This window comes from Trachypithecus francoisi, unplaced genomic scaffold, assembly GCF_009764315.1.
Source record: "Trachypithecus francoisi isolate TF-2019V2 unplaced genomic scaffold, Tfra_2.0 Lachesis_group14, whole genome shotgun sequence".
Lineage (NCBI taxonomy): Eukaryota > Metazoa > Chordata > Mammalia > Primates > Cercopithecidae > Trachypithecus > Trachypithecus francoisi.
This window is the reverse complement of record NW_022681459.1, coordinates 41,937,097-41,949,599: the sequence shown is the minus strand read 5'-3', so window position 1 is coordinate 41,949,599 and position 12,503 is coordinate 41,937,097. Positions and strand designations below refer to the sequence as shown.

General features: G+C 43.4%; 1 protein-coding gene across 9 annotated transcripts in view; it reads right to left on the bottom strand.

Moving 5' to 3' along the window:
- The window catches only part of CLTCL1 (clathrin heavy chain like 1), a 104,981-nt gene that overhangs the window by 71,753 nt on the left and 20,725 nt on the right, over positions 1 to 12,503 (bottom strand). For 8 of the 9 annotated variants that reach the window (XR_004442327.1, XM_033232974.1, XM_033232976.1 and 5 more), the window contains one exon: positions 1,924 to 2,192. The exons of the other annotated variant lie outside the window; for it this stretch is intronic. Coding sequence is in view for 7 of the 8 variants with exons in the window: in XM_033232974.1 (XP_033088865.1) it covers positions 1,924 to 2,192 (269 nt within the window). In the remaining variant the exon portion in view is untranslated. The remainder of the gene's footprint in view (positions 1 to 1,923; positions 2,193 to 12,503) is intronic. 9 annotated transcript variants of the gene reach the window in all.

The following is a 12,503-nucleotide window of genomic DNA, read 5'->3' as shown; positions in this document are numbered from 1 at the left end:
CTAGCCGGGCGACGAGGCGGGCGCCTGTAGTCCCAGCTACTTGGGAGGCGGAGGCAGGAGAATGGCGTAAACCCAGGAGGCGGAGCTTGCAGTGAGCTGAGATCCGGCCACCGCACTCCAGCCTGGGCGACAGAGCCAGACTCCGTCTCAAAAAAAAAAAAAAAGACGTTAGTTGTATTTGTTGTAGATACCCTTTATCAGGATGACTGAGCCGAAGTCTTAGGTCTTGTTTCCCCTGTATATCTGCAATGCCACTGCCTTCATCTGGTCACACATGCCTCATTTCTTCTGGGGGTTGCAGAAATGGAAGACATCCTCAAGTGGAAAGAAGTACTCCTTCCCTCTTTGCATATTCTTAACCTTTCTCATACATGTCTCTACTCTAGAACAGACTACATAGTTTTGTTCCTGTATCTGCCTTTCAACTAGTCTCCTGGCCTCCAGTCTTCATGGCTGTCCATCTCCGACATCAAAGATAGCATTTTTTCCATTCCACTATGCTACTAAGAAGGAAAATTAATTACATCACGCTCACTCAAAACCTGCTACATAATTCCCATTGCCTGCTGTCTGGCCCCCCACTCATCTCTCTAAGTCTTGCCCCTCTAGCTACCTAATATCCTTACCTATAGGTATCATCCACGGTGGACGACCCTAGACTCCCAGAAAGAGCCATTCCCCTCCATTGCATGCCTTTGCATACACTGTTTCCTTCCCAAGTGCACTTTAATAGCTAGCAAAATGCAGCTTAGATCCCCTGTGTTGTGGGCTCTCTTGACTTAAGCTGCTCTCCCATGGCTCCCATAGTATTCTCTTCAAAGATGTGACAGTTCCTTAATTACTAGAATTGTGCAGATACACCTTCCCCACTAGGCTACAGACAGATCATTCACTGGTCATCAGGATTGAATGATTAAAATCTGTGTCCCAAGTGCAACTATCCTATAGTCCTCAAGTATCTGGTGACTGAATTAGCCACCACGAATGAAAAAAGGGAGGACAGAAAGACACTGCTTTCATTATAAAAGAATATGAGTTAGTAACATTCCAGTAAGTTCTTGAAATACAGTCTAAGAACCACTTTTTTTTCCCCATAAAATTAAACACTTCTTAGTGTTTAAAATAAGCAGCATTTACACAGAAGCAGCTCTATGTTAACCATCTAGATGCTGGGACTTTGATACAATATCTACAGTGCAGACACAGTGGGGCCAGAGATGCCAGGAAGGCCGTGCTGTGCGCAGGCTGCTGTGTGTGTGGGCAGTGTGTGCACTCACCAAGGACAGGCCAGTTGACTGCCCATTTCCCCAAGACCTCCCTCACTGCAGCAGCTGTGCACATCAGGGCCCCTTGACCCCATGGGCCACAGTCCCTCCTTGCCCTGGCTGTGACACAGTGGACAGGATGTCTCGTCCTCTCTCGTCTTCCTGAAGGACTTCTTATAAATCTATGTGTTCCAAATTACTCTACAAAATTCCTCAACAACCTCTCAAAACAGTGCTAGAAATAGTTTATACAATGAACATCAGTAACCTGATGGAATGCAGTAGTAGTTAATGGGCCAAAGGCAAAAAATTAAGATTATTTGATCCAAGTTCAGATTTCTTTGTAATCTCTATTTCTCTCAGTTCCAGGCCTACTTTTGCCTTATACCTATAACCAACTTCTTCTTTTTATTTTTTTGAGACAGGGTCTTGCTCTGTTGCCCAGGCTAGAGTGCAGTGGCACAGTCTCAGCTCACTGCAACCTCGAACCCCTGACCTCAAGAGATCCGCCCGCCTCGGCCTCCCAAAGTGCTGGGATTACAGGCATGAGCCACCGCACCTGGCCCTATAACCAACTTCTAATGACTTAACCATTCTATTCTAATATTGGGCTTTGAAGTTACATCAGACCAGCCCCTAAAGGAAGCTCAAGGCTTACCTGAGCCGAGATGCCTATGAGGAGCAGCCACTTCTGGTACTCATCAGTCCGGTAGTGAATCACCTGGCAGCCTGCCAGACTGGTATGTCTATCAAACATCTTCATGGGCTGGGAGTCACCTTCCATGCTCCAGTGGTAGACTGCGGTCTCAGTCACCAAGGCAACAGTGTTCACAGAAACCCATTTCCAGAAAATCACCTCTTCTGCCATAGAATGAGCCTTCATTTTACTCTTCATCTCAATATTAAAGATCTGAAGTGTCTTCCCAGCTAGTATTTGATATAACAGAGATGAGAGAAAGATAAATTAAAAATCTGAAAGACAAATTCGTACACTCTTAATCCTGAATTCTTTTAATATTACTTTAGGTTGTACTGCTAATCTGATTAACAGGGTCTGAAAGATGCTGCCAGAGTAGTAATTAACCATACCTTAATGTCTAAATATTGAGAAGAGCCTGTATGCATTAAATTATTTTTCAGAAGAATATAAAAGCATATAAATATTCATAGAAATATGTGAATAACAATGAGAAATTAGTTCTACTGAAGCAAACCTCTCTTTTAGATTGGTTTCTTTTTGTTTCAAAATACTTTTCTGGATAAGTCAGCAAAAACATAAGACACCCCTTCTCTGTGCGGTCTCCAATTTTCAAGAAAGACTACAACTGTCCCTTCACATTAAACCAACTTCTCCAAATTTGTCTTAAATTCTAGACCAATGCTGACAAATGGAACTTTCTACAATGTTGGATATATTCTATATTTGCATCCATCACAGCAGATAATAGTTATATGTGGCTATTAAACACTTAAGATGTATCTAGCAAGATATTTCAGGAACTGAATTTATACTTTTATTTAACTTTAATTAATTTAAATGTTAAACATTCCCATGCAGCTAATGTCCAATAGGACAGTACAGTTCTAGACAAAATATTTGGCATCCATTCTCTGGCAAGAGACCCATATTGTTTCTACCTGTAGCAATGAACTAAATTTTGATTTTGGAATCTATACAAAATTTAGAGCTAACATAAAATATTAAAATATTGCTTCCCACAAAGATTGGGAACAAGGAAAGGATTATTTCTCTGACCATTTGTTTTGACACTGAGAATAACATAGCTAGTGTGATAAGGCAAGAAAAATAAAAGGCATAAAGATCAAAAAAGGAAGTAAACCTGTCTTAACTCACAGACAACATAATTCTTTACAAAGAAAATCCTGCGGAATCTACAAATCTACAAAACAACTATTAGAATTAATAGGTGACTACAGGAGTGCAGCAAGATGCGAAGTCAACCTACAAAAATTTGAATTGGGCTGGCCACAGTGGCTTACACCTGTAATCCCAGCACTGTGGGAGGCTGAGGCAGGTGAATCTCTCGTGGTCAGGACTTTGAGTCCAGCCTGGTCAACATGGTGAAACACCATCTCTACCAAAAATACAAAAATTAGCTGGGCATGGTGGCAGGTGCCTATAATTCCAGCTGCTTGAGAGGCTGAGGCAGGAGAATTGCTTGAACCCAGGAGGCGGAGGTTGCAATGAGCCAAGATGATGCCACTGCACTCCAGCCTGGGTGACAAAGTAAAAACGGGTCTCAAAAAAAAAAATCAACTGAATTTTGAGATACTAGCAGCAAACAATTTGGAAATATAAAAAAGAATTCAGGCCAGGTACGGTGGCTCACGCCTGTAATCCCAGCACTTTGGGAGGCCGAGGTGGGTGGATTACCTGAGGTCAGGAGTTCAAGACCAGCCTGGCCAACATGGTGAAACCCCATCTCTGCTAAAAATACAAAAATTAGGTGGGTATGGTGGCATGTGCCCATAATCCCAGCTAGTTGGGAGGCTGAGGCGGGAGAATTGCTTGAGCCTGGGAGGCGGAGGTTGCAGCAAGCTGAGATTGTGCCACTGCACTCCAGCCTGGCCGACAGAGTGAGACTCTGTCTCAAAAAAAAAAAAAAAATTTTTTTTCATAACACCACCCAAAACATAGCATTTTGGAGTAAATTTAACAAAGGGTAAGCAAAGCCTCTACACTATAAAATATTCCTGAAAGAAAGTAAAGGCTTAAATCAAAGAAGAGGCATACCATGTTCATGGATCAAAACACTTAAAATTGCTAAGATGTCATTTCCCCCTAAATTATCTACAGGTTCAATGCAATCCCAATCAAAATACCAGCATACTTTTCCTTCTTTCTTTTTTATAGAGACAGGGTCTCACTTTGTTACCCAGGCTGGAATACAGTGGAGCAATCATAGCTCATTGCAACCTCAAATTCCTGGGCCCAAGTGATCCTCCTGCCTCAGCCTCCCAAGTAGTTGGGACTATAGGCATGCACCATCACACTCAGCTAATTTTTCTGTTTTTTCTTTTTTTTTTTTGAGACACAGTCTCTCTCTGTTGCCCAGGCAGGAGTGCAGTGGCATGATCTCAGCTCAATGAAGCCTCCACCTCCCAGGTTCAAGTGATTCTCCTGCCTCAGCCCCCCGAGTAGCTGAGATTACAGGCACATGCCACCACACCCACCTAATGTTTGTATTTTTTGTAGAGATGCGGTTTCGCCATGTTGGCCAAGCTGGTCTCAAACTCTTGACCTCAAGTGATTTGCCTGCCTCAGACTCCCAAAGTGCCGGGATTACAGGTGTGAGCCACCATACCCAGTCTAATTTTTTTTTTTTAGAGACTAGGTCTTGCTATGCTGCCCAGGCTGGTCTCAAATTTCTGGCCTCCTGCAATCCTTCCATCTTAGCCTGCTGAAGTGCTGGGATAACAGGTGTGAGCCGCCACCCTGGCCCAGCATCTTTTGTTTGTTTGGTGGAAAATAAAATGATGCTAATAATGAATATGGAAATGCAAAGGACAAACAAAGAATAGACATAACAATTTTGGAAAAGAGCAAAGCTGGAAGATTTATGATACCTAATGCTGAGACATTCTATAAAGCTATTAATAAAACCTATGTTATTCTCATAAGACACACAGATCAATGAAACAGAAGAAAGTCTAGAAACAACTGCATGCACTGATTTGATAAAAGTGCCTCAAAAAACTCAACAGGCCCAAACATACTTTTTATAAAAAGAGAAAAATCCATCCTAAAATGTATATGGAATCTCAAAGGACCTCAAATAGCCAAAATAATCTGGATAAAGATGAACAAGTTTGGATGATCTCACACTTCCTGAATCTAAATCTCATTACAAAGTTAAAGTAACCAAATGTATGGTAACAGCATGGAAACATAGACACCAATGCAATATAAGAGAGAACCCAAAAATGAACCTTCACATATATGATCAAATGATCTTTGACAAAGGTACTAAGACCATTCAATAGGAAAAAAGAATACTCTTTTCAACAAATAATACTAGGGAAACTGGGTCCACAAAAGAATAAAATTGGACCCTTACCTTATACCATATACAAAAAGTAACTCAAAATGGATTAAAGACCTAAACATAAAAACTAAAATCATAGGCAGAACCTGAGTCCTGTTCTCTCATTTTCCTCCCCAGATAGCATGAGTTTCACCACTCACTCCACTACCTTCTCTGCCAACTACCGGTCCCTGGGATCCGTCCAGCCGCCCAGCTACAGTACCTGGTCGATCAGAAACCCAGCCGGCATCTATGCAGATGTAAGGGGTTTGAGCTCTCAGATCTCTGTGTCCTACTCCACTAGTTTCCAGGGTAACCTGGGGTCCAGGGCCCCGGCCACTGGAATGGCCAGCGGTCTGGCGGGAATAGGAGGCATCTAGAATGAGAAGGAGACCATGCGAAGCCTGAACGACCACCTGGCCTCCTACCTGGACAGAGTGAGGAGCCTGGAGACTAAGAATCAGAGGCTGGAGAGCAAAAACCGGGAGAACCTGGAGAAGAAGGAACCCCAGGGCAGACACTGGGCCATTACTTCAAGACCATCGAGAAGCTGACGGCTCAGATCTTTGCAAATTCTGTGGACAATACTTTCATCGTTCTGCACACTGACAATGCCCATCTTGCTGCTGCTGACTTTAGAATCAAGTATGAGACAGAGCTGGCCATGCGTCAGTCTGTGGGGAGCAACATCCATGGGCTCTGCAAGGTCAATGATGACATCAATGTCACTGGGCTGCAGCTGGAGACAAAGATCGAGACTCTCAAGGAGAAGCTGCTCTTCATGAAGAAGAACCATGAAGAGGGAGTAAAAGGCCTACAAGCCCAGATTGCTAGCTTTGGGTTGACTGTGGAGGCAGATGTCCAAATATCAGGACCTTGGCAAGATCATGGCAGATATCTGGGCCCAATATGACAAGCTGGCTCAGAAGAACCTAGAGAAGCTGGACAAGTACTAGTCCCAGCAGATTGAGGAGAGCACCACAGTGGTCACCACGCAATCCGCTGAGATCAGAGCTGCTGAGCTGACACTCATGGAGCTGAGATGTCCAGTCTAGTCCTTGGAGATTGGCCTGGACTTGATGAGAAATCTGAAGACCAGCTTGGAGAATAGCCTGAGGGAGGTGGAGGCCTGCTACACCATGCAGATGGAGCAGTTCAACAGGGTCCTACTGTACCTGGAGTCAGAGCTGGCATAGACCCGGGCAGAGGGACAGTGCCAGGCCCAGGACTATAAGGCCTGGAACATCCAGGTCAATCTGGAGGCTGAGATCACCACCTATCGCCGCCTGCTGGAAGATAGGGAGGACTTCAGTCTTGGTGACGCCCTAGATAGCAGCAACTCCACGCAAACCATCCAAAAGACCACCACCTGCAGGATAGCGGACGGCAAAGTGGTGTTTGAGACCAATGACACCAAAGTTCTGAGGAACTGAGCCAGCAGAAGCAGGGTACCCTTTGGGGAGGGGAGCAGGAGGCCAATAAAAATTTCACAGATTAAAAAAAAAATCCCAACAATTAAAATCATAAAACATTTAGAGAAAACATAGGGGAAAAGCTTGATGACGTTGGATCTTGCAATGATTTTTTTTGATATGACAATAAAAGAAAAAAATGAATTGGACAGCATCAGAGGTCACAAAAGAGAGAAAAGGCAACCCATAGAATGAGAGAAAGTATAGGCATACCTCGTTTTATTATACTTTGCTTTACTGTGTCTTGCAGATATTGCATTCGTGTTGTTGTTTTGTTTTGAGACAGCGTTTCACTCTTGTTGCCCAGGCTGGAGTGCAATGGCACGACCTCAGCTCACTGCCACCTCTGCCTCCCAGGTTCAAGAGATTCTCCTGCCTCAGCCTCCCGAGTAGTTGGGCTTACAGGCGCCCACCACCATGCCCAACTAATTTTTGTATTTTTAGTAGAGATTGGGTTTCACCATGTTGGCCAGACTGGTCTTGAACTCCTGACCTCAGGTGATCCGCCCGCCTCAGCCTCCCAAAGTGCTGAGATTACAGGCGTTTCTTTTGTTTTGTGGAAAAAAAAATCAAAGGTTTGCGGGAATCTTCCATCAAGCAAGTCTATTGGTATCATTTGTCCAATAGCATGTGCTCACTTCCTGTCTCTGTCACACTTTGGTAATTCTTGTGATATTTCAAACTTTTTCATTATTATATTTGCTATGCTGCTCTGTGATCAGTGATCTTTCATGTTTTTACAGTAATTGTTTTGTGGTACCATGAACCACACACATATAAGACAGTGGACTTAATAAAAGTGTGTGTTCTAACTGCTGCACTTACTGGCCATGCCCTAGTCCCTCTTCCTCTCCTCAGGCCTCCTTATTCCCTGAGACACAACAATATTGAAATAAGGCCATTTAACAACCTTAACAATCTTCCTTGCTAAAGGAAAGTGAAAGTGAAAGGAAGAATCCCACGTCTCTCACTTTAAGTCAAAAGTTAGAAATGATTTGGCTTGGTGAGGAAGTCATGTCAAAAGCCGAGACAGACTGAAGGTTAGGTCTCTTGCAACAGTTAGCCAAGTTGTGAACGCAAAGGAAAAGTTATTTAAGGAAATTAAAAGTGTTATTTCAGTGAACACATTAATGATAAGAAAACAAACAGCCTTATTGCTGATATGGAGAAAGTTGTAGTGGCCTGGATAGAAGATCAAAGCAGCCAGAACAATCCATTAAACCAGAGCCTAATCCACAGCAAGGTCCTAACTCTCTGCAATTCTATGAAGCCTGAGAGAGGTGAAGAAGTTGCAGAAGAAGTCTGAAGCTAGCAGAGGTTGATTCATGAGGTTTAATGAAAGAAGCCATCTCTATAGCATAAAACTGCAAAGTGAAGCAGCAAGTTCTGATACAGAAGCTGTGCCAAGTTCTCCAGAAGAGCTAAGATCATTGATGAACACATTTTCAATGGAGAAGAAACAACCTCCCACTGGAAAAGGATGCCATTTAGGACTCAAGTGAGAGAGAAGTCTATGCCTGGCTTCAAAGCTTCAGAAGACAGGCTAACTCTCTTGTTAGGGGATAATGCAGCTGGTAACTTTAAGTGGAAGCCAAAGCTCACCGATCATTCCAAAAATCCCAAGGCCCTTAAGAATTATGCTAAATCTCCTCTGCCTGTGCTCTATGAATGGAACAACAAGAGTCGTGATGATAGTATACCTGTTTACAGCACGGTTTACTGAATATTTAAAACTCACTGTTCAGATCTACTTCTCAGGAAAAAAAAATTATTTTAAAAAGATTACTGCTCATTGATAATGCACCTGGTCACCTCAGGGCTCTGATGGAGATATACAAGGAGATGAAAGCTGCTTTCATGCCTGCTAACATACCAATTCTGCAATCCATGGATCAAAGAGTAGTTTCAACTTTCAAGTCTTACTACTTAAGAAATACATTTTTAAAGGCTACAGCTGCCATAAATAGTGTCTCCTTTGATGGATCTAGGCAAAGTACATTGATAAACTCCTGGAAAGGATTCACCATTCTAGATGCAACTAAGAACATTCGTGATTCAAAGGAGGAGGTCAAAATATCAATATTAACAGGAATTTGGAAGAAGTGTTTTCCAAACCCCATGAATGACTTTGTGAGGTTCAGGACTTCAGTGGAGGAAGTCATTGCAGAGGTGGTAGGAACAGCAAGAGAATCAGAAGTGGAGCCTGAATATGGGACTGAACTGTTGCAATCTCAGGATCAAACTTGAACAGATGAGCAAAGAAAGTGGTTTCTTCCGATAGAATCTACTCCCAGTGAAGATGCTGTAAACATTGTTGAAATGACTACAGGAATTTAGAATAGTACATAAACTTAGCTGATAAAGCAGCACCAGAGTTTGACAGGACTGACTCCAATTCTGAAAGAAGTCTACTGTGGGTAAAAAGTTAGCAAACAGCATTGCACACTACAGAGCAATTTTTCATTAAAGGAAGAGTCAATCCTGCAGAAACTTCATTAATTTTTTTTATTATTTTTTATTTATTTACTTATTTATTTTTTCAGATGGAGTCTCTCTCTGTTGCCAGGCTGGAGTGTAGTGGTGCGATCTTGGCTCACTACAACCTCCAACTCCTGGGTTCAAACGATTCTCCTGCCTCAGCCTCCCAAGTAGCTGGGACTACAGGCGCCCGCCACCACGCCCAGCTAATTTTTTTTGTTTATTTTTAGTACAGACAGGATTTCACCATACTGGCCAGAATGGTCTCCATCTCTTGACCTCATGATCTGCCTGCCTCAGCCTCCCACAGTGCTGGAATTATAGGCGTTAGCCACCGCACCCGGCCTGATGTCTTATTTTAAGAAATTGCCACAGCCACTCTGGTCTTCAGCAACCACCGCTGTGATCAATCAGCAGCCACTGGCATCAAGGCAAGACCCTCCACCAGTAAAAAGATTACAACTCACGGCTGGGTGCAGTGGCTCACGCCTGTAATCCCAACACTTTGGGAGGCCGAGGCCAGCAGATCACTTGAGGTGAGGAGTTCGAGACCAGCCTGGCCAACATGGTGAAACCCCATCTCTACTAAAAATACGAAAATTAGCTGGGAATGGTGGCACATGCCTGTAATCCCAGTTACTCGGAAGGCTGAGGCAGGAGGATCCCTTAAACTGGTGGACAGAAGTTGCAGAGAGCCGAGATCATGCCACTGCACTCCAGCCGAGGCGACAGAGAGAGACTCCATCTTAAAAAATAAAAATAAAAAAAAAGATTACAACTCAGTGAAGGCTAATAATGGTAAGCAATTTTTAGGAATAAATAGATTATTTATTTATTTATTTTGAGAGTCTCTCTCTGTCACCCAGGCTGACGTGCAGTCCTCAGACTCCTGGGCTCAAGCTATCCTCCCATCTCAGCCTCCTTGAGTAGGTGAGACTACAGGCATGCACCACCACCCCCAGCATTTTTTTTTTTGAGATAAGGTCTCACTGTATTGTTTCCCATGCTGCTCTTGAACTCTTAGGCTCAAGCGATCTTCCCACCTTGGCCTCTGAAAGTGCTGGGATTAGAGTTATGTGCCATCACGCCTGGCCAGAAATTATTAATTTTTTATTTTTATTTTTATTTATTTATTTTTGAGATGGAGTCTCGCTCTGTCATCCAGGCTAGAGTGCAGTGGCGCAATATCAGCTCACTGCAACCTCCGCCTCCCAGGTTCTTGCCATTCTCCCACCTCAGCCTCCCAAGTAGCTGGGACTACAGGTGCCCACCACCACACCTGGCTAATTTTTCGTTTTCGTACTTTTAGTAGAGACAGGTTTCACCGTGTTAGCCAGGATGGTCTTGATCTCCCGACCTCATGATCCACCTGCCTTACCCTCCCAAAGTGCTGGGATTACAGGCATGAGTCACCGTGCCTGGCCAAATTATTTCTTAATTAAGGTAATCCATTTTTTTAGACATAATGCTATTTTGCACTTAATAGATTACAGCATAGTATAAATATAACTTTTATACACACTGGGAAACCAAAAAATTCATATGACTCACTACTGTAATATTCTTTTTATTGTCGTAGTTTGAAACTGAACCCAAAATATCTTCAAGGTCTGCCTGTATATGGAAATCATATATCTGACAAGGGGTTAATATCCAGAGTATATAAAGAATGCCTACAACTCAACAACAAAAACCACAAATACTCCAATTAAAAGATGACCTGCGTGAGATGGTTCACACCTGTAATCCCAGCACTTTGGGAAGCTGAGATGGGATGATCACGTGAGACCAGGAGTTTAAGATCAGCCTGGGCAATATGGCAAGACCCTGTCTCTACAAAGAAAAAATGCTTTTAATTAGCTGGGTGTGGTGATGCATGCCTATAGTCCTAGCTACTTGGGAGGCTAAGGTGGGAGGACAGCTTGAGTCCAGGAGTTCAAAGTTACAGTCTCTTAAAAAAAAAAAAAAGACTAGGCCGGGCGCGGTGGCTCAAGCCTGTAATCCCAGCACTTTGGGAGGCCGAGACGGGCGGATCACGAGGTCAGGAGATCGAGACCATCCTGGCTAACATGGTGAAACCCCGTCTCTACTAAAAATACAAAAAACTAGCCGGGCGAGGTGGCGGGCGCCTGTAGTCCCAGCTACTCGGGAGGCTGAGGCAGGAGAATGGCGTGAACCCGGGAGGCGGAGCTTGCAGTGAGCCGAGATTGCGCCACTGCACTCCAGTCTGGGCGACAGAGCGAGACTCTGCCTCAAAAAAAAAAAAAAAAAAAAAAGACTATTATTAGAAAGGAAACAAAACAAATAGCAAGTGTTAGCAAGAATGTGAAAAAATTAGAACCCTGTGCGCTACTGAGAATGTAAAATAGTGCAACCACTATAGAAAAGGGATGGCAGTTCCTCAAAAAAATTAAAAATGAATAATGATATGACCCAGTCAATTACTTGTGGGTAGAGAATCGAAAGGATTAAAAACAGGTTCCCGGCCGGGCGCGGTGGCTCAAGCCTGTAATCCCAGCACATTGGGAGGCCGAGACGGGCGGATCACGAGGTCAGGAGATCGAGACCATCCTGGCTAACACAGTGAAACCCCGTCTCTACTAAAAAATACAAAAAAGTAGCCGGGTGTGGTGGCAGGCTCCTGTAGTCCCAGCTACTCGGGAGGCTGAGGCAGGAGAATGGCGTAAACCCGGGAGGCGGAGCTTGCAGTGAGCTGAGATCTGGCCACTGCACTCCAGCCTGGGCGACAGAGCGAGACTCCGTCTCAAAAAAAAAAAAAACAGACTAAGACAAGATGTCATTAGGAGAATGAAAAGACAAGGTACAGACTGGGAGAAAATATATGTAAATTACATAGCTGATAAATGTATATTCAGAATATATAAAGAACTCTTATAATTCAATAATAAGACAGATAACCCAATTAAGAACTGGGCAAAAGATTTAAATAGACACTTCTCAGAAAATACATATAAATGTTAATAATCATATTTAAAAATAAAAGATATTTAATATAATTAGGCATTAGAGAAATAAAAATTAAAACTGCAAAATGCTAGTACACAACCACTGGAATTACTATAATAAAAAAGATAGTATCAAGTGTTGGCATGGATGTGTGAAGAAACTGGCATCCTCATACATTGCTGATGGGTATATAAAATGAGACAGTCGGCCGGGCGCGGTGGCTCAAGCCTGTAATCCCAGCACTTTGGGAGGCCGAGACGGGCGGATCACGAGGT